The sequence below is a fragment of the Ochotona curzoniae genome, unplaced genomic scaffold (assembly GCF_017591425.1).
Source record: "Ochotona curzoniae isolate NIBS_2020 unplaced genomic scaffold, NIBS_Ocur_1.0 contig_3819, whole genome shotgun sequence".
In the NCBI taxonomy this organism is placed as follows: Eukaryota; Metazoa; Chordata; class Mammalia; order Lagomorpha; family Ochotonidae; genus Ochotona; species Ochotona curzoniae.
Genome location: NW_024466004.1, coordinates 8,345,940 through 8,367,608, shown reverse-complemented (window position 1 = coordinate 8,367,608; position 21,669 = coordinate 8,345,940). Strand labels below are relative to the sequence as shown.

Below are 21,669 nucleotides of genomic sequence, written 5' to 3'. Positions count from 1 at the left end.
TTGTCAGAAGAGGCATAAGAGTGGATATCGAAGGTATGTATTTTAGACTTGCCACTCCTTACCTTATTTAGCATTGAATAAATTCTCAAACATCTCTCTCTTGTTTTATGTTATGATGTGTTTGTAAAAGCTGGGAATTCAGATCTGCCCATTCTTGGATCTGCAACCCAGTGTCCTCAGCAAACAGAACATCTCTTGTCAGTGCTAGTCTTCTCTTACTGGTCCTTATAAAAATTTAGGTAAAAGTGGGACAGCTGTCTACTAGTTTTCATTTTACTGCTTCTCCTACACATATTGGAACATCTGGTACACAGAAGGGAGCGAGCATCAGTTTGAAATACCAAGGCTACTCCTTCATCTCTATCCATCTAAAATGCCAGTAAGTACTTCTTTTACTCCACTATGTCTTTTTGTGCTATGGGATGAGAAACCCTGTGGGAGTGAGAACCATAAGCTGATCGTAAGTCCTTTACAATTAGATTTCATTTACAGCTGAATTGCCCTGACTCTACATTTACCCAGAAAGCCCTTACTCTAGTTTTATTCCTAAGAACAAAACTTCTGTAGCACCTTAGAATCCTGGAAATCTAGTTACTACAGTTTAGTAATTTAAGGGAATGTTCATGTACTACAAATACTAAAATCCGTATAATGTATAACCAAAGCCATCAGCACATGATGAAGTAAAGGGGAAAAAGTGTCTTAGGGCCTCTTGCCGTTGACATCCAATCAGTTAAGAACTACTCACTCCTAAGACATGACCCTGGGATGAAGCAATGGAAAGCAGCCTTGTGCCAGGGCTGCCAAAACTTTGTCACCACCAGTTTCTCTCCATTTCTCAGCCCAAGATCTGTTTTTCATCAGCTGTCACATTCCTCTGCTCATGGACAATCAAGAATGTTGGTCACAAGCTTTCATTCCAGGGCCTGGTGGCATGGCCTAGTGGCTAAAGTCCTCACCTTGAACACGCCAGGATCCCTTGTGGGCGCCAGTTCTAATCCCGGCAGCTGCACTTCCCATCCAGCTCCCTGCTTGTGGCCTGGGAGAGCAGTCGAGGACAGCCCAAAGCTTTGGGACCATGCACCACATGGGAGACCCGGAAGAAGTTCCTGGATCCTGGCTTTGGATCAGCATAGCATTGGCCATTGCACTCATTTGGGGAGTGAATCATCGGACGGAAGATCTTCCTCTCTTTCTCTCTCTCCTCCTCTCTGTATATCTAACTTTGTAATAAAAATAAATAAATCTTAAAAACAAACAAAACAAACAAAAAACAAGCTTTTATTCCAATCTGTGACTCACAGTCCTACCTCCTGTTTTACTGTTAGACCCCAATTGCTTGTTTCTGAAGTCATGTTTAAGGCATACCCATCCAGGGAGTGGATGAGAGAAATGGAGCTGCTGCTTTTTTAAAATGTATTTACTTATTTACTTGAAAGAATTGCAGAGAGGGAAGAGTCAGAGAAAGATCTTTCATCTGCTGGTTCATCCCCCAGATGACCTCAGTGACCCATCTGGATTGGCCCAGAGCTTCTTCCAGGTCTCCTCCTTGGGTGCAGGGGCTAAAGCACTCAGGTCACCTGATGCTGCTTTTCCAGATGCAGTAGACAGAGCTGGATCAGAAGTGGAGCAGTTGCATCTTGAACCAGTGCCTGTATGGGATGCCAGTGTTGCAGGTGGTGGCTTAACCTGTTATAATAATGCCAGCCCAGAACCTTCTCTTTTGAATCTTTTTGTTTTTCCTTTGGACTTTTTTAGAGTTCATAGATGTTATGATGATATTTTTTAAATCTACTTTTTCATGAAAGTATAGCATTTTTATGTAACAAAACTTGCCATCTTAAAGTGTGCACTTCTGTAGTTTAATACATTAAAGTTGCACAATCACTGCCATTATATAATTCCAGAATATTTCCATCATTCTCCCACCCCCAAAAAACTCATACCTATTAGCAGACACTCCTGGTCCACCAGCAATTGCTGATCTATTTCCTATCTCTCTAACTGAACTTAGTCTGAATATCTCATATACATGAAGTCATGCAATATATGTTCTTTCATGTCTGACCTGGTTCATTTAAATGTAAATGTTCTCAAGGTTCCTTTGTGTCGTATATCATGTGCCACTGTTTCATTGTGTTTTATGACTAAATAATATCCCATAGTATGGATGTATCATGGGTTTCTAATTCATTAGTCAATAATGCTCAGCTTATTGTGAATAGTGCTGCTATGAATATTTATGTAGTTTTTGTGTGGATATGTGTTGTTGGTCATCTTGGAAAAACACATAGGAATAAAACCTAAATCATATGATAATAATGTTAAACCTTTTTTTTTTTTTTTTTTTTTTTTTAAAGATTTATTTTTTATTATTTTTTCATTGGAAAGGCGGATATACACAGAGGAGAGACAGAGAGGAAGATCTTCCGTCCGATGATTCACTCCCCAAGTGAGCGCAACGGGCCGATACTATGCCGATCCGAAGCCAGGAGCCTCTTCCGGGTCTCCCACGCGGGTGCAGGTTCCCAAAGCTTTGGGCTGTCCTCGACTGCTTTCCCAGGCCACAGGCAGGGAGCTGGAAGGGAAGCGGGGCTGCCGGGATTAGAACCGGCGCCCATATGGGATCCCGGGCGTGCAAGGCGAGGACCTTTAACCACTTGCGCCACCGCGCCAGGCCCTGTTAAACCTTTTAAAAGTAAACATTGGGGCCCGGGGCCTAGTGGCTAAATCCTCGCCTTGAACGTGCCAAGATTCCATCTGGGCGCCGGTTCTAATGCCAGTGGCTCCACTTCCAATCCAGCTCCCTGCTTGTGGCCTGGGAAAGCAGTTGAGCATGGCCCGGAGCCTTGGGATTCTGCACCCGCGTGGGAGAACTGGAGGAGATTCCTGGCTCCTGGCTTCAAATCGGTTCAGCACTGGCTGTTGTGATTACTTGGAGAGTGAATCATCGGACGGAAGATCTTCCTCTCTGTCTCTCCTCCTCTCTGTTTATCTGCCTTTCCAATAAAAAGAAATCTTAAAAAAAAAAAAAAAGCATGTGTTGTTCAGTTTCCATTTCCCAGTGAGGAAAGGTATGTCTTAAGAGAGGGGGTCATTGATTGAAAGAGCTAGGGGAGTGTGGCTTCCAGCTTGTGACCCTAGCTACCTAGCTTGTAACGTAGCTAGCTACCTATACCATTTAATTCTCTCCCTCCCCTCAAAGAATTTTGACTCCTAAGGGTTGCTGAGGGATACAGATTCATCACATTTTCTGTCATTACTTCTTGGTGATTGGAATGGTAGGGCTTGCCTTTTCCTGGATTTGGAACTCTTTCTATCCCATCCCTCTTACAAGCCAGAGAACAAGCCAGATGTTGTTGGCGGATTTGCACAGGAATCACAGCATAGGTCTAGTTATGTGATTTATGCACCAAGGTCAGACAACACCCACAGGTTCTAATCTCTGAGATAGGAGATTCTGAGGTGTCTGCAGCCACCATTAGATGAAAGATCGTGGTGCCAATGCCAAAACCATTGATGGTCCTCCCTCAACAGCAGGGGCTGTTGCCTGGCCCAGGGATTCTCGGCATGCCAGCTCTTTAGACTCTCAGCCTGGCCCCAACTCCAGTTCTCGTGTGCACCAGTGAATACAGCAGCCTGGCCCGAAGCAGTATTCTAGTCCCCCTACCTGGCCTGCCCCCAGCCCTGATCTCAAGCACCCTCATGGGTGGTGTGACTCAGCCCAGATCAGCAGTCCTCAGGGGCTTCCACTTCAGACCAAGCAGATGTCAGCAATCCACTCATTTCTCTTCCCTCCCATTGTAGATTTGATATTAAAGATTGGGGAACTATGCTAGCACACTGGTCTAGTTAATACAGAGCATGAACCTGGCTCAGAATGTATAAAAAAGTAGCCGTTGGCCACTTTTCTTCCAGCAGTGGAACACTTGTCTAGGTACAAGGCAGCCTAGGCAATTGCCTAGAACTGGGTGCTTTCTGCTGTCAATTTCTGACTTCATTTCTTTGTGGTTAATGAAGAAATTTTGTATGGCTTAGAGATGTGTTAATGTATTGTTTTCTGACCACATGAAGGCCACATGTATGTTCTCACCCAAAATACGTTCTTAGAGAATATTTCATGTATACTTGAAAAAAAAAACCATAATCTGTTGTTGGGTGATGTGTTCTATGTATGTCTGATAGGTTTGCTTGGCTAAATGTTGTTCAAGACTTTATTAAACTTGTGTCTAGATGTTGTGTTTATTATTGAAGTGGGAAGTGGGAATTGGAGTCTCCATCTACTGTGTAGAAATGTGTATCTCTGGTTTTAGTTTGCCATGTATGTTTTGGGCTTCTATTGTCTGATACATGTGTATTCATGGTTGTTCTATCTTCTTGGCATACTGAGCTTTTTATAAATATATAATAATTTCTTTGTAACACTTATTTGTTTAAAATATATTTTATCTGATGTTAGTATGACTGTCTCAACTCTTTTTTGGTTACTATTTGAATGGAATATCTGTTTCATCCTTTGAGCTTCAAACTATGTTTCTTTGAACTTAAGACAACATGTAGTTGAATGATGTTTCTCTTTGATCCAACATGCTAGTGTTTGTATAATTGATGTCTTAGTCCATTCATGTTGCTTTAACAAAATAGGTGACTTACAAACAACAGAAATTTGTTGTCACATTTCAGATTGTTGGGAAGACCAAGATAAGGGTACAAACAGATTTGGTATTTCATAAAGGCCTTCTTGGCTTTTAGATGGCGTAAAGAGACAAATTCTCTCCAGATCTCTTTCAACACTAATCCCATTCATAACAGTACTACTCTCATGAATAAAAATGTATTTATGTATTTCTTTTGAAAATGTTACAAAGAGAAAGGAAGAGACACAAACCTTCCATCTGCTTGTTCACTCTAGATGGCTGCAGTGACCAACCCCTGGGCCACGCCAGATCCAAGAGCTTCATGCAGGTCTGCACACGGTAGGTAGGGGCCCGAACATTTGGGCCATTTTCTGCTTTTCTCAAGTCATTCACAGGGATTTATATCAGAAGTGGAGCAGCCAGCACCCATATGGGATGCCAACATCAAACTGAAGGCTCACCAGCTGTGTCATAATCATTTTTTAATTGCATATTGAAAAAATCTTTTCACACTGCTCTGCCTATTTTTTGTTTTTTAAAGATTTGACTTAAAATTTTTTTTAAAATCATGTTCTTTAAAAAATATATATTTTTATTTTTCATAGGCTACCATGCAGAACCCAAGATCCTTTTTTTCAGATAATGAATAGCAGAACTACAGAGAGGGAGAAAAGAAAGGTCTTGCTTCCGTTGGTTCAGTCCCCAAATGACCACAGTGTTGGAGCTGAGCTGATCTGAAGCCAGAAGCTTCCTGTGGGTCTCCCATGTGGCTGAGCACTGAGACCATCCTCTGCTTTCCTAGGCACATTAATCAGGAGCAGGGTCAGCAGCAGCAAGGACTAGTACTCGCCCTCATATGGGATGCCAACACTGTAGGCAGTAGCTTAGCTTACTGGGCCACAGAATTGGCTCTATCTTAATTTGCATTAAAAAATATATGTATGTGGGCCTAGTGCAATGGCTTACAGGTAAAATCCTCGCCTTGTATGTGCCAGGATTTTATATGGATGCCATTTCCTGACCTGGTTGCTCCACTTCCCAAACAACTCGCTGCTTTAGGCCTGGAAAAGCAGCAGGGGATGGCCCAAAGCCTTGGTCCCTACACACGCATGGGAGACCTGGAAGAAGCTCCTGGTTCCTGTCTTTGGATCAATTCAGGTCCAGCTATTGGAGCCACTTGGTGAATGAGAACCAGCAGATGGAATATCTTTCTGTCTCTCCTTCTCTGGGTAAATCTGCCTTTTAAATAAAAGTAAGTAAACCCCCTCCCCCCAAAAAAATGTATGTAGGCCAACGCAATGGTGTATCAGACTATAACTTTTCCTGCACTGCTAGCATCCCATATGGGTAACCAGTTCATGTCCCAGCAGTTCCACCTCCCATCCAGCTCCCTGCATGTGGCCTAAGAAATTAGCAGAGGATGGCCCCAAACCTTAGGACCCTGCACCCACATCGATGATTCGAAAGAAACTCCTGGCTCCTGGCTTTGGATTGGCTAAGCCCAGCCGTTGCAGCCATTTGGAAGTGAACCAGTGGATAAAAGGTCTTTGTCTTCTTTCCATAAGTCTGATCTGTCTTTTCAATTGGAATAAATAAATCTTTAAAAAAAATTTAAAGGGGTCCTGGCATGGTAGCCTAATAGCTAAAGTCCTTACCTTGCACGAACCAGGATCCTATATGGACGCCAGCTCATATCCCTGCTGCTCCATTTCCCATCCAGCTCCCTGCTTGTGGCCTGGGAGGGGGTTTAAGGACAGCCTAGGGCCTTGGGACCTTGCACCCATGTGGGAGACCTGGGGGAGTCTCCTGGATCTTGGCTCCTGGCTTTGGTTTGGCTTAGCTCCGGCCATTGCAGCCACTTGGGGAGTGAGGCAGCAAATGGAAGATCTTCCTCTCTGTATCACTGTCTTTATATAAATCTGATTTTCCAGTAAAAAGAATAAATATATTTGTGTATTAATTAATAAAAGAGTATATGTGTGTAGACTAGTGTAGTGGCATAGCAAAGTAGTCCTTTGCCTGCAGTGCCAGTATCCCAGTGGGCACAAGTTTGTGTCCCAGGTGCTCTACTTCTGATCCAGCTCCCTGCTAATGGCCTAGGAAAGCAGCCGAGTGTGGCTCAAGTCCTTAGGCTCCTTCACCCACTTGGGAGACTTGGAAGAAGCTCCTAGCACCCAGTTTCAGATAAATTCAGTTCTAACCATTGTAGCCATTTGGGGAGTGAGCCAGTGAATTGGAGAAGTCTCTCTCTTTGTCTCCCTCATTCTCTGAAACTCTAATTTTCAAACAAAATCAAGTAAATTCTGAAACTATGATTTGTAAATACAATTAACCTTTAATAAAAAGAATATATGTAAAATTACCTGTGGTGCTTTATAACTTGTGAAATAATTTTTATATACAATCAGCAGCATTTCTGCCTGTGTACAGGTATATACATGTTGTATTAATTAGGATCCCTTTGGGTGTATCAGAAACCTAACTAAAACAAGCTTAGCAAAAATAAGTAGAGTAATTTAAGGCTTGGCTACTGAGAAACTGAGGAGAGCATCTCTGGATGATCACAGATGCTATGCCTTTCAACTTTGCTTGACCTCGTTTTTGTAGATCTTTTTCCTCAAAAAACAATAACCCTACAGTCTCAAGACACCACAGATCTTAAAGGTTTCCAGCTGAAAAAGGAGTGAATCTTTCCCTATAGTAACAGAAAGTCTCCAGAATGAGGCCTGTTGCCATTGCCCAACAGAATCATTGACCTGATGCTTAGCTATGAGCCTGCACACCATAGGCAGTAACAGTCCCTTCTCCTTACCTAATAGCTCCTCTTGGTCATTTTGAAGTAATGAAAAGCTGGCTGATACATAGCCTGAATAACATAGTCCCATGACCTGGAAGGGCTGATATTATACATTATAAAACATTACTTCAGCACCATAGGTTGGATATTAATCCTCTGCCTGTGGTGGGCCACATGGACCACGGGGACACCAGTTCAAGTCCTAGCAGCTCCCTTTAATGATCTGATAGAACAGCAGAAGGTGGCTCAAATCCTTTGACCCCGGCACCCATGATGGAGGAACTGAAAGAAGCTCCAGGTTTTTGGCTTCAGACTGGTCCAGTTACATTGCAGCCATTAAGAAAGAAAATGAGCAGATGAAAGATTCATTCTCTCTTCCTACTTCCTTCTCTTTCCTCCCACACTCCCTCCCTCCTTCTCTTTGGTAAATCTTTCAACTGTAAATAAATTGTAGGAGGAAATTTAAAAAAATTTTTTTTGATGATTTTTACATAGGTGATTAAATGCAAAGGGTCAAGGGCTACAGGAAGGTGGGTGAGACTGTTATTTCCACATTCTCTTTTTTTTCCCCTTTCTTTATCTGGGGAAAAGGCAGAGATAAGAGGGGAAGCCACACTCAGCCTCCCAACTGCCTCTGAACGCTGGGATGGAGAACAACCAACCAGTGCAATCCCAGGGTACCCGATGTGGGGCATGCTCCGAGGGTCCTGCTCAAGTATTTTGATAGTTCAGCAGTTCTGAATTACTGCCGATCTCGACACTCTTAAGTACGAAAAAAATCTCTCCAGAATCCACTGGTTGACATAGTCTACCTTAGAGTCTCCGTTTGCCAGATGTTCACTGTCAACACTTGGTTAGCGTAGTTGATCAACTTGTTCTGTCCTCCATCCTCTGTTGTGGTACCAGGTATTCTCTGCAAGCTCCAATATACTGCCATATCTTCCATATGCGTTTGAATGTGCTGTCCACTGCTCCATCTGAGGCACTGAGGAGGCCCAGCTCTGATAACATGCACTCCATGGACAGACCATGGAACCTGCAATTCTCTCCATGGTTGGGGTTCTGAGTCCAGTGGTTCAGTTCAGGGGGAATTACCAAGGAGACCTCATCTGAGGTGATCCCAGACTTGATTCTTGTGTGTGCTTGCCACTAGAGGGTCTGGCACAGTCCATCACCGTAATGAGCTTATGCACATGCTGGTGGTTGCAATTACTGGGTCAGTTGTGTCTCCAGCCTGTCTTCTACACAAACCAATGGATGTTGCAGCCCATCCCGAGCCTGCCCACCACACACACTCAGCCTTCACGCAAGCCAGTGGGAGCTGCAGCCTAGTCAGAGCGACCCTTAATAAGCCCCACCAGTCCCATCCCCTGCCCTGGTTCCTGTGCTTGCCAATATGTACAACAGACTGGTCCATTCTGTCCCACATCCCATTCAACTCTCATACATGTCAGTGGGCATTGAAGCCTGGTTCAACCCAACCAGCCCCACTATCCAGTTCACTCATGTGCTGGTGGATACCACTGTCTGTCTGTCTAGCCATGCCTGCCCCTAGTCTTGGTTCTCATGCTCACCAGTCAGAGTGGCAACCCAGAAGGAGGTGCCCACTGTTTCCCTGATGGGCCTACTCCCACTCCTGGATGTTGCACTCTCCAGGTGATCCTACTGTTTAGCCTGACAGAATGAGCCCCCAGTGCCAGCATCTGCCAGCTGATGCTGAAGCAAAGCCCAATCCACCCATACCCAATCTGGCTTATGCATGCACCCGAAGGTACAGTCAGTTATCCTGGCTTTCTCTTGATCCAGCTCACATGTAGGCCACCAGGTTTTGTAGCCCTGCCTGGCCTAGTTAGTCCCTGCTCCCAGCTCCCACGCTTACCAGTGGGAGTAGTGGTCCAGCAGGAGGACCCCTGCAGCCCTGCTACTGAGTTCTCCTCCACCCCCGTGGTTCTCACGTGTGCTGGTTGGGGAATATGGCCTGCCTCATCTCAGCATATGCCAGTGGGTGGTGTACCAGGCTGGGACAGGTCTACCCCCCAATTTCATTTCATGTTGGTGGGGCTACAGCCTAGCCCAGCCCAGCCGGCACCCAGTCCCAGCCCTAATGTGTACTGGCTTGTGCTGTGGCCTGACCCATTCTGGCCTGGCCCTGGTACACTCCATTCTGGTGCTCAGTTTCACCAGCAGGTGATATGAACTGGCCCAACCTGGTCTGTCCCAGACCTGAGCCAAATGTATGTTGGTGGGAACCATATCCTGGGCTAGTCTGAGCTGCTCCCTGTCTTGGCTCTTGTGCTCACCTGCAGGGACTGTTTCCCAACAGAGGAGTTCTCCAAGCCCCTCCATCCAAACCTCTCTCAGTGCCAGATCTCACACACACCAGTGGGTCCATGGGCCAACCCTACTTAGTCTACCTCCCATCCTAGCAGGAATGGTGGCTATCCCTAACTGGCCTTCACCCAATTCAGTTCTTATTCTTGGGTGTTATAGCCAAGCCAAGCCTGGTCCACACTCAGCCATGGCTCCCACATGGCTCGGCAGGGGCAGAGACCTAGCCCAGCCCATCTTACACCCACCCTGGTTCTCACAAACACGAGAGGGTGCTGGAGTCTAGCCCAGTCTGGCATGCCCCAGACCCATTCCGCACCTGTGCTGGGGGACACTGCAGCCATGTCCAGACCAGACCACAGCCCCACTCTGGCCCTCGTGCTCACCAATCAAAGTCATAATGGAGCCAGGTCCCCGTTGCTCCCCAACCAGGCCTGTTCCCAGCCACAGATCTCACGCATGCCAGTGGTTGCTCTGACACAGCTTGGCATAGCTCCTCACCTGTTTTGACCTTTGTCTTTGGATGCTGTAGCCTGGCCTGTCCCAGCTGGCTCCTAGTCCCACCTCTGGCCCTGCTAAGTTGGCTCCTATCCCTGGTTTAAGCAAACTGGTCTGTGTAATAGCCTATCCTGGCATGACCTGCACTCCCGGTTGGTTTTCTGCACTTGCCAGTGAGGTAAGATATACTTGGCCCTGTCCAGCTTGTCCCTTGCAAAATCAACCCACACACTACCCAACTGGTGGAGCTACCTTACCCAGCCTATGCACCCCCCAGTCCTGGACCATATGTTCAACAGTAGGAGCTATGACCCACTAGGGGAGTTTCCCGAGTACCCTCACTTGGCACACTCCTAGACCCAGATTTCAGGCATACAAGCAGGTACTAGGTCCTTTTCTGACATAGTCTGTACCTGCATCTTGACCTTTGAATGAGCTGGTGAATGTTGCTGCCCGGCCCATATCACACACTATTTTAGGATGCACATGCAGGCGCTGCAGCCTGGACCTTCTCAGCCTATTCTCAGCCTCAGTATCAAGATCATAGATAGATAGATTTATATTTCTATTATTGAAAAGGTAGTTTTACCGAGAGAGACACAGATCTTTCATCTACTAGTTCACTCCCCAAAGTGGCTGCATGGCTGAAGCTGAGCCAATCCCAAGTAAGGAGCCTGGACTTCTTCCAGGTCTCCCACACATGTACAGATTCCCAAGGCTTTGGGCCGTCTTTTACTCTCCCAGTACACAAGCAGGGAGCTGGATGCAATGAGAAGCATCCTGGACATGAACTGACACCCATATGAGATTCTAGTGTCTGCAAGTCAATGATTTAACCACTGAACTATTGACCAGAAAAAAAATTTTTTTAATTACCTCCCAATGCAGTAGAGGATGACTCAGGGCCTTGGCACCCTGCACCCATGTGGGAGATCAGGAGGTGGCTTCTGGCTCCCAGCTTCAGATTGCTGTTGTGATTACTTGGAAAGTTGAACCAGCAGACAGAAGATTTTTCTCTCTGTATCTTCTTTTCTCTGTAAATCTGCCTTTCCAGTAATAAAGATAAGGAAGTTTCTAGTATTTTATGCATAAACTAAGGAGCACTGCCACCATTTTAACTGATAGGCAAGCTGACCTCTGAATTTTTCCTGGTCACCTCAGTTCCCAGTAATTGTGTTAGCTATCATGCTGTTAGGTATTTGGAGGTGGTTTTTCCTATATTCTCTCAGATGTAATACTTGAGAACCTACATCTATTTTTGCATAGAAAATTATACTTTAAAGCTGTTAATTGATGTCTTCACCAAGAAAAATGTAAGGCAACTATGGCAAAGAACTAAAGGGTCTTTCCTGCCAATCTTGATTCCGAATTAATCCAGCAGATGCCATGGAATCACAAAATGTAGCCCATTCCGTCCCATACAGGTAGTCAAAGCGGCTGTGAGGAGTGCACTCTCAGTAGGTCCAATGGTGACAAGATGATTCTTAAAATGAGGGGAAAACAATGATAACTGCCAGGGCCGTGACGGCTGTGTGATCCTACAGTAGGAATTCTCCACAGGGGATCAGTAGGAAGACAGAAGACTCAACCATCTTCTGCTACATGCGTGTATCTTTTGTTTTATAAATGTATTTGAAAGACAAGGAGTGAACAAGCAGATGGGAGTGTCTCTGCCTTTCACATGATACAAATTAGTCAATATAGATTTGCAAAAATAGATGGGTGGACATTGTGGCACAACAAAGACACTGCTTGAGACCCCGTCATCCCATATCAGTGTGCAAGTCCCCAGTCCCTGCCACTTCCTAGTTCAGATCCAGCTTCCTGTGAAAGCAACTGGGAGACAGCAGAAAATGGCCTAACTATGTGGGGTCCTGCCACCCACAGGGGAGGCTCTGATGGAGTTTCTAGCTCCTGTCTTGTACCTGGCCTAACCCCCAGGTGTTGCAGGAATTTGGGGGCGTGAACAGGAAGTGGAAGGTATCTCTAGTTTTTACACCCTTCCCATGTCTTGGTCAGGCAATTTTTCTTGTTCCAGGGCTTTCATTAGTAGCAACTCTGCAGCCCTGCCAGTCCCCTTGTGTTAACACCAGCACTCATCTACTTAGGTGGGAGGGGGATTTGTATATGACATGTAACATTCATTCACCAACAAACCTTTGTTGAGTCCCATGTGCCAGAGATTTGAGTAAGGCACTAGAAATACAGTGGTTGGCAGTGTGGTCCTTGTTCCCACCTTCAACAGAGCTCAACAGACTAGGCAGGCAGACAAAGCCTAGATAGGATAGGGGGATGAGCAGGAAGTGAGCAGGCCTGTGTGACTGTCTCATTCATCGAACACCTTGCCTTAATCAATGGGAAAGGCATTGCTCAGGTGTCTGCTTTTCTTTCCTTGTTGAGATCACGTCTCAGGAAAGGAAATGAAAGCTGTTACAGTTGGTACCCCCTCTGCTCGCCAGCAGAGGGTATGCTATAGGAGAGAGCTCCTTGGGCCAGTAGCTTGGTGCTGAGTGGATGAAGGGAGCCAGGGATAGACAGGATTTGATGAGGTGAGGTTATCTCGAAAAAGAGGTTAGCCTTTGCAGAGGCTCCAAGACAGAAAAGAACTTTGGCAAGTTGAAGACGCTCAATGTGGTTGGAGGGGTTGATGTAACAGGCAAAGTGGTGAGAAGACTAGAAAGTTGGCAAGTCCTAGGGGTAAAGAAGCTTGATTTTGAGGATAGTAAGCAACTGTGGCAAAAAGTCTTCACTCCCCAAGTGAGCATACTGGCCGGCCGGTGCTCTCTGATCCAAAGCCAGGAGTCAGGAACTTCCTCCACATCTCCCATGCAGGTGCAGGGTCCCAAGGCTTTGGGCCCATCCTCGACTGGCGCCCATATGGGATCCCAGACGTGCAAGGCGAGGACCTTATCCGCTATGCAATCGCGCCAGGCTTAGCAAATTTCTTAAACTTTCCAAGCTATCTCATCAGATTGTTGTATCAGAACAAGTACAGTGTTTGTGACTGGTACTCCGTGGGTGGAAACTGTACTGTTTGAACCATGCTTCTCTCTAATACCAGTTTCAAACTTCTCTTTGGGAACAGAGTCATAAAATCATGTATCATGAAGAGACTTCAAAATTCTGCATGTGTTGCTTGCATCCCTTCTGTAACACTGAGGATGGGTAGTCTGTTTCTGGCATTACTTCTATCCAGGGACAGGAAGTTCACTGCTGTCTAAAGCAACTACTCCATGTTGGGCTCTATTAGAAGGGTCTTTTTCTTCAACTGCATCCCAACCTGCTTCCCTGTGACCTCTATCCAGGAGTCTTTGATAGTGCCAAGAATGCCTTTCACCTGTGAGAACTCGCTAGGTGCTTCAAATCCTCACCATTCACTCATGCAGAGTTGAAAAGCTCATGTCAGTTTTCCTGACAATAATCAAGGGATCAATTCATCAATAAAGTCACAATGTCAAAATATTTGTGTCTCATAACAGCTCAAGAATGTGAGGTCAAAAGTCTCAGTGGGAAGCTTGAATAATAGCAGGAGCTGTCATTCAGTGACTGTACTCAGAGCTAGAAATACCCAGGTAATGAAGTCCATTCCTTCCCATGGAGAATGTCGAGTACACAAGCTCACTGTAGTGTACATCCTGTGGTGGGAAAGGTGCAGTGGGTAGCCAGGAAGACAGAGTCTGCTTCTCACTGGAGACAAAATTGCACCTTGACAGCCGAGTAATATCTCACTCAGCTGGTCTTTTCCATCTGTGGTAATCGTATAATAATCAGAGGCTTGAGTCACGCCAGCTGTTATTTAAAACAGCCACTGTGAGTATCTGTAAATGCATTCCTACAAGAAGTGTTCCTTCTCTCTGTTAGCATTCACCACAAAGCATCTTTTTTACAGCACCAGAATAAAGGGAGCCAAAGAAGAGGAGAATGTTGTCATTTATTCTGCCTGCAAATGGATTTATTTATATTTGTGCTGCACTCAGTTCTAGATCTTGGGGAATAAAAGACCTGCATAGTAGGATGAGGAAAGTGCAACGTTCCAAAGCAGAAAGTGCCAAAGATCTCTAGGAAAGAATTACTTGGTGTGTTCTGGAAGTGCTGAGGAATACACACATGGGCAGATGAAATCACTTAGGGTCTGGCCTTGTGGCTCAGGAGGTTAAGCCAGCATGCCTAATTTCCCTGGTTCCCACCGCCCTGATGATACACCAGGAGCTTTGGCCCCCATCATCCACTTGGAAGACCCAGATGGAGTTCCTGGTTCCTGGTTTCAGCCTGCCCCAGCCCTGACCATTGTGGCTATTTGAGGAGTGAACCAGAGGTTGGAAGGGCTCTTTCTCTTTTTCTCTACCTTTCAAATATTATATACTTTAGAAAAAGAAGAAATCATTTAAGAAAAAAGTTCTAAAACTACTGCTCTTGGGAGTAGGCACTTAACATGTCTCATGTTGGAATGCCTGGGTTCAGTTCTCAGCTCTGGCTCTTGACTCCAGGTTCCCCCCAGTGTAGACCTTGGCAGTCAGTGGTGATGGCTCAAGTAATGGGGTTGCTGACACTCATGTGGAAGACCTAGATTGTACTCCCGAATACAGCGCTCCCAACAGTGGATGAAAGCCTACTCTTTTTGTTTTAATATCTATTGTTATTATTTGAAAGGCAGAGGAGACAAATCTTGCATCCACTGGTTCACTCACAAATGCCTGTAAACAACCAGGGCTGGGTCAGTCAGACCAAAGCCAAGAGCCCAGAAAATCTCCCTGTGGGTAGCAGGGACTCAAGTACTTGAGCCGTCAAGGCTGCATCCCAAGCGCATTTGCAGGAAACTGGATCAGAATCACACACAATACTGGATCCCAGGCACTCCAATATTGGATGTAGGCAAACCAGACAGTGACTTAATGTGCTGTACTACAAAGCCCACCCCCCAATGCCTTAAAGAAAAAACTTCTTTTCACTTATTAATAGGCAGGGTGACAGAGATCTTCCATCCACTAGTTCACCCCAAAGGGCTGTAACAGCTGAGACTGGAGCCTGGGACTCCATCTGGGTCTCCCATGTAAGTGACAGGGCCCAAATAATTTACTACCTTCCCAGGCATATTTAGCAGGAAGTTGCCTCAGAAACAGGGCAACAGGGACATGCAAATCAGGATTCCAATATGGGATATGACATCATAGGCTGCTGCTTTACTCACAAAACCATAATGCCTAGCCCCTCTTTTTCCAGAAGAAAATGTTAACTTCTGTTTGTTTTTTAATTTCCATTTCAAAGACAAACACAGATCTCCTGTTTTCTGGTTCACTCCCCAAACGCCTGCAACATTCAGGTTGGGCCTGGTCTTGGTCTTGCACATGGGTGGCAGGGATCTTGGACATTAGTAGGAATCTGAATCAAAAGCAGAGAAACCAGGCAACCCAACAGTGGATACCCATGTTCCATGCCACAACTTGATCACTGTGTCAAAATGCCTGCCCCTGGGGGGGAGGGGTGTTGGGGAACTGCAAGTGTTCCCTCCTCCCTTTTGTTCCCCACCACCACCACACACACCACTGCCTGATATTTAAAGAAGAAGCCATGTGTGGAAACTCACTATTTAATAAAAAGTTACACTCAAAAAAAAAAAAAAAAGCCTGCTCCAACGTGTATATTCTGGTTACCAGATCCTTATTATAATCTTGATTATTTTTTAAAATTTTATTGCAAAGGCAGATATACAGAGAGGAAGAGAGACAGAGAGGAAGATCTTGCGTCCAATTATTCACTCCCCAAGTGGCTGCAACAGCCGGTGCTGCGCCAATCCAAAGCCAGGAGCCAGGAATTTCTTTCCAGGTATCCCACATGGGTGCAGAGTCCCAAGGCCCTAAGCCATCCTTGACCGCCCTCCCAGGCCGCAAGCAGGGAGCTGGATGGGAAGTGGAGCTGCCGGGATTAGAACCAGCACCCATATGGGATCCCAGCACACCCAAGGCAAGGACCTTAGCCATTATGCTATCGCACTGGGCCCACCAGATCCTTATTAAACTGATGATTTTCACATATAGTCTGCCATTCTGTGAGTTTAAATCTTGACATGTCCTCTGAAGTACTGTGGAATACGTTTACCAAAACATTGTAGTATCTTGGCAGACATTTGGCCTAGTGGCTAAAGTGCTAATTAAGATGTGCAGGCCAGAATGACCAAGTTTAACAGCTGGTCTCACTTCTGACACCATCCTTGTTAATGAAGACCCTGAGAGGCAGTGGCCATGGCTCAAGGTAGCCAGGATCCTGCCCACCCCCACTGCCATCCTGTGAGAGACCTTGATAGTATTCTGCTCCTGGCTTCAGCCTATTCCAGCAGTTAGCACTGCAGGCACTTGGGCAATGAACCAACAGATGGGAGTGTGCTCTCTCTTTCGCCAAAAGTAAAAAATAAATAAATAAATAAATAATAAATTAAAAGATTTATTTATTTTTATAGGAAATGCTGATTTACAGAGAGGGAGAGATAGGAAATCTTCCATCCACTGGTTTACCCCCTAAGTGGCTGCAATGACCAGAGCTGAGCCAATTAAAAGCCAGGAGCTTCCTCCAGGTCTCCCGTGCAGGTGCAGTGTCTTAAGGCTTTGAGCCTTCCTCTACTGCTTTCCCAGGCCACAAACAAGGAGCTGGAAGGGAAGTGGAGCAACCGGGATATGAACCATCACCCATATGGGATCCTGGTGCATGCAAGGTGAGGACTTTATAGTCACTAGGCTACTGCACTGGGTCCCCAAGTAAAAAAAAATTTTTAATGTAATCTTCATGTAAACTATGTGTGTAAATGACACTTTTAATAAGCATTATAACTTTAGGAGTCAATCATTCTATATGGACAATGGTTTTTAAAATTTATTTAAGAGTCAGATTTTAAAGAGAGAAAGAGGGCGAGGACAGAGAGAGAGATCTTCCGTCCATTGGTTCACTCCCCAGATGGCTGCAATTGGATCTGAGCAGAGCCATGCTGAGATCCAGGAGCCTTCTGGACACAGGATCCCAAGGCTTTGGGCCATCATCTGCTGCTTTCTCAGGCCACAAGCAGGGAGCTGGATGGGAAGTGGGGCCGCTGGGATTAGAACTGGTGCCCATATTGGATCCTGGCATGTGCAAGGCAAGGACTTTTAGCCACTAGGCTACCACACCGGGCCGCAGAGAAGCCTCTAAACTGAAGGAGCCATCATGGTAGCAGCTATTGGTTTTAGAGCATTTATGTGTTGGGTCTTGTTTGGGCACCCTCAATGTACTAACTCCTCCAGTTTTCATATCAGGTGAGGTGGTGCCTAGCACCATGATACCTCTGTGCACATTAAAAAAAAAAAAAAGGAAGCAGTGCCATCACCCCTCCCTCCCTTCCTCTTTCTGCCTTCCACCGCCTTCCTCTGCTTGCCAGCGCCAGTGCCCATCAGCAGTGCAGCAAAGGGAAGCAAAGGGCAGGCTTCTATTGCACCACGCCCCCAAGACGACGCCAGATTTCTGTTGATGAAGCAGGACTGGGGTGGCCTTCATGAATTTGAAATCATTGGTGGTCAGAGAGCTGGGGAAATCCTGGCGAACGTCACAGGCACGTTATAAACAAGCAAGGGGTGATCGGCTTGATGGGCAACTGGAAGACGTAGAAAAAGAGGCGGAATCACCCGCACTCAGGCCATCAGCAGTGAAAGCCAGAAGTGAAAACACAGGAGAGCCAACACCCTAAGGGTTCCACCTGCCCCCAGGGATGTGAAACACACAAATAAACAGACTAAAAGGGGAAAAGAAACGGAAAACAGTAACTCGCCCAAGAATAGCAAGAGAATGAAGCCCGGGACTGCCTGGCTTTCAGTTGCTGGCCAACTGGACTTCCGAGGTGGAATCCAACCATTTCACGGAATGCCACTCCTTGGCTTTCCTGGGGGAGGCGGGCGGGGGGAACAGGATCTCCCTGGCATCTGCACTGTGCACATCTGTTCTTACCCTACCCAGAAACTAATACTCCCCTCTTCCCTCATTCCCCATGCTGCCTCGGTCTGGGCGTCTTGGTCGCACCCTGCTGGGAGCCCACACAGCTTCAGATCTCCGTGTTCTCCCCAGGGGCAGCGGGCTTCAGCGTTCTTCTTAGAAGTCGCTGGCCTGTCCCGCACCTCCCACCCCAGCAGGAGAGGGGCAGGGATCTGAGCGTCCGGCGGCCAATAAGCACCTCGGAGCTGCCCACTGAGACCGCCAGGTGAGCGGTGGGCGGCCCCAGCGGAACAGGCGGAACAGGCGGGCCTGAGCCGCGGAGCCTCCCCGGTGCTGTGCCCGCTGCCCCGAGCGAGTGAGCCAGAGCGAACGAGCGGAGCCATGAGCTGGACCTGCCCGCGCTGTCAACATCCCGTGTACTTCGGTGAGGCCAGGGCTGCCGAGCGGGTAGGAGCTGGAGTGGGCGGGTTCCCTGAATGGGATGTGGTCCCCGCCCCCTTACAGTTCCCACCTGAGGCCTTTTCTTCTGAGAGCTCTGGAAGAGCTCTGGGCGCTGCGGTGGCATAGAGGTGGCCTCCCCTGGGGGCGACTTGTCATTGCCTCCAGGGAGCAGGCAACAAGGACAAGCTGAACTGGTTCTGGATAGGGCTGATAAGGGTGTGGTGAAGGAGAAGGTCCCCCCTCCCCCGCCGGCCTGACCGGGCTTCTCACAGCTTGGTTCCACCTTGTCCCCCACAGCCGAGAAGGTGACCTCCCTGGGCAAGAACTGGCACCGCTTCTGCCTGAAATGTGAACGCTGCCACAGCATCCTGTCCCCGGGTGGGCATGCAGAGGTGAGGCTTGGCTAGGGCACACAGCCCTGGGCTGTCACTAACCCCCCTGTCTCCCCAGTTTCAACCTTGGAGGAGGCCTGCCAAAGGCAGTCCTCAGCAACTAACCCAGGGTGGGCCCCACAGCAGCCAGGATTTGGGGACCACATGGAGAGCAGGGGGATGGGCAGCCTTGCCTCCTGGCTTCATCTTGCCCTTCCTCCCTGGAGCACAGTGGTAGCTCTGTCCATCCAGCCACTAGACAGACACTTGGCAGCCTGTCATGGGGAAGGCTGTAGGGCACGGGGGGCCCCCTTGGCTCTGAGCTACCCCTTTTTCTCCTGCATGTGCCCAGCACAACGGGAGGCCATACTGCCACAAGCCATGCTACGGGGCTCTTTTCGGACCCAGGGGTGAGTACCAGCCTGGGAAGGGATCAGGGTGGGCTGGCAGGGCAAGCTTAAGGCTGACTGCCCCTCTTCTCTTTGCAGGGGTGAACATCGGTGGTGTGGGCTCCTACCTCTACAATCCCCCCACTCCCACCCCTGCCAGTGTCACACCCCTAACCCCCAGCAGCTTCAGCCCCCCTAGGCCAAGGACCAGCCTCCCGCATGGCAAGAAAAGTAAGGGAAACTGGGCCTCGGCTGCCGCCACTTCTCCTCATCATTGCTGTCCTCCTCCTCTTCTCCTGCCTCTTCCCCAGGCTGGAATAGGGGACAGGGTCAGGTGGTACTTTCCTACTCAGCCCTGTGCTTCACAGTCCAACTTCATTCTTGGAAAACTCTTCTCTCTACACCCCCCTCTGCCCCTCTCGTTCTAGCTTGCCCCCTCACTCATGTTAGCTGCTGGGTGAAAGAGGTAAGTTGGACAGACAGCATTGCAACTCCCAATTTGCAGGAGCAGAGAGGAGAGGTGTCTCTGTGCAGTCATACAGCTAGCAAGAGGGCCAAGTGGGACTAGAACTCTGCCTCTCCCAGGCAACGGCTGCGGAGGGAATGATCTATGTGGGGCACGAGGGGTCCTGGAGATGGAGCCATCCCCTCACATTCCTCCACTTCTCTCTCTGGTCACTGGGTCTGCCAGCCTGTGCAGTGGGCAGTGACACCATACTTCCCAACACCTGACACCCCTGCCCTGGCCAGCTCCTAGAGCAGCTCGGGTTGCTTGAGGATTGAGTTGCTGATGGGGTGGGGCCGGCGAGTACCTGAGCGCCTTGGGAGGAGGAGGAGCTGGAGGAAGAAGAGGCGGATGGTCCCTAACACCCAAAGCGATGGAGGAGACTTGGCTGGGGTGGGGGTGGGGAGGCTGTGGATCAAACACAGCCATAGGAACAGGTCAGTGCCATGTACCGGCTAGTGCCAGGTACACAGTCCCAGCCAGGCCTCTCCTCCTTAAAGGCCCCCCACACACGAAGACATTCACTGGGGAGACCTCACTGTGCCCCGGCTGTGGGAAGCCCGTCTATTTTGGTAAGTGACCATGGAAAGAAAGTTTGGACATTGAGGCTGGTAATGGGTGAGGGAGTGTGGAGGGGACACCAAATGAGCAGCAGAGGGCACCAGTCTCCCTTCCTGGCCGCTCAGACCCACCACTTCACTCTACCACCAGCTGAGAAGGTGATGTCTTTGGGCAGAAACTGGCACCGACCCTGCCTGAGGTGCCAGCGCTGCCGGAAGACCCTGACTGCCGGGAGGCATGCTGAGGTGAGCAGGGCAGGGCAGGGCAGGGCAGGGCTGGGCAGGGCTGGGAGGCTAGCTGTGTTAGGAGAAGGCAGGCTGGGGCTTGAGACACAGCCAGACCCAGACGGCTCGTTCTTTCTCTCTCTGTCTCCCCAGCACGATGGTGTCCCCTACTGTCACATCCCCTGCTACGGCTACCTGTTTGGCCCTAAAGGTGGGCACAGCCCTCTCCCCAGACACAAGGCATGCGTGCAGCCTGTGGGGATGGGGACTCCTCCAGATTCTCCTCAGCCCCGCGCCCCCAGACCCAAGGCCCTTGGTGACTGGACTGTGTTCCTCAGGTGTGAACATTGGCGATGTGGGCTGCTACATCTACGACCCTGTGGAAGAAAAGTCCAAATGAGCTGCTTGCCCTCACTTGGGTTTCTACCCCAGTCCCTCGGTGCTCCAACAGGAGCAACAGAACTCTCTAGTCCCATGGCCTAGGATGGGGCATTGGGAAGCAGGGTCCCAGACACCTGGGCTTAGGGAGACAAAGAAGTGCAGACTTTTCTCTACTAATCCTTGCCTTTCCCATTCCTGTCTGGATAGAGGACACAGGCCACCCCATTGTGGAGGGTTTCCCTCCTGGCCTTGCCCAGTGTCTTTCTTAGTAGCTCCTGGAACTTCAGAGTACTCACAACACTGGGTTTATTGCACTCATCCCCTCTGTCTTCTCCAATAAAGTGTTAAGTCCCAGGTCTTCAAGTCTCCTTTGGGCTAGGGTTGGGGGAGACGCTGCCTGCAGAGTGCCTGAGAGTAAGCAGGGCTGACCATGGAACCCCAGCAGTTCATTCGCCTTGCCCTGGGGCAGTCCCTAGCAGCACACAGTGCATGTCCAGCAGCCCCATTGGTCCCAGAGGTCATCACAGGGCAGGCTTTTTTGCACCCTCCCTAGAGGAAGCACCCCCCACCCATGCAGCCCCTCGTGG

At 48.2% G+C, this 21,669-nt stretch overlaps 1 protein-coding gene across 1 annotated transcript; it reads left to right on the top strand.

Moving 5' to 3' along the window:
* Positions 1 to 313: 313 nt before the first annotated feature.
* CRIP3 (cysteine rich protein 3) lies at positions 314 to 21,436 on the top strand. Its single transcript, XM_040983430.1, has 9 exons — positions 314 to 379; positions 18,343 to 18,634; positions 18,949 to 19,043; positions 19,375 to 19,432; positions 19,511 to 19,642; positions 20,417 to 20,488; positions 20,628 to 20,722; positions 20,855 to 20,912; positions 21,040 to 21,436. Exons 2-9 carry the CDS (start codon positions 18,592 to 18,594, stop codon positions 21,099 to 21,101), a joined length of 615 nt encoding a protein of 204 aa, XP_040839364.1. The 5' UTR covers positions 314 to 379; positions 18,343 to 18,591; the 3' UTR covers positions 21,102 to 21,436.
* Positions 21,437 to 21,669: the final 233 nt, after the last annotated feature.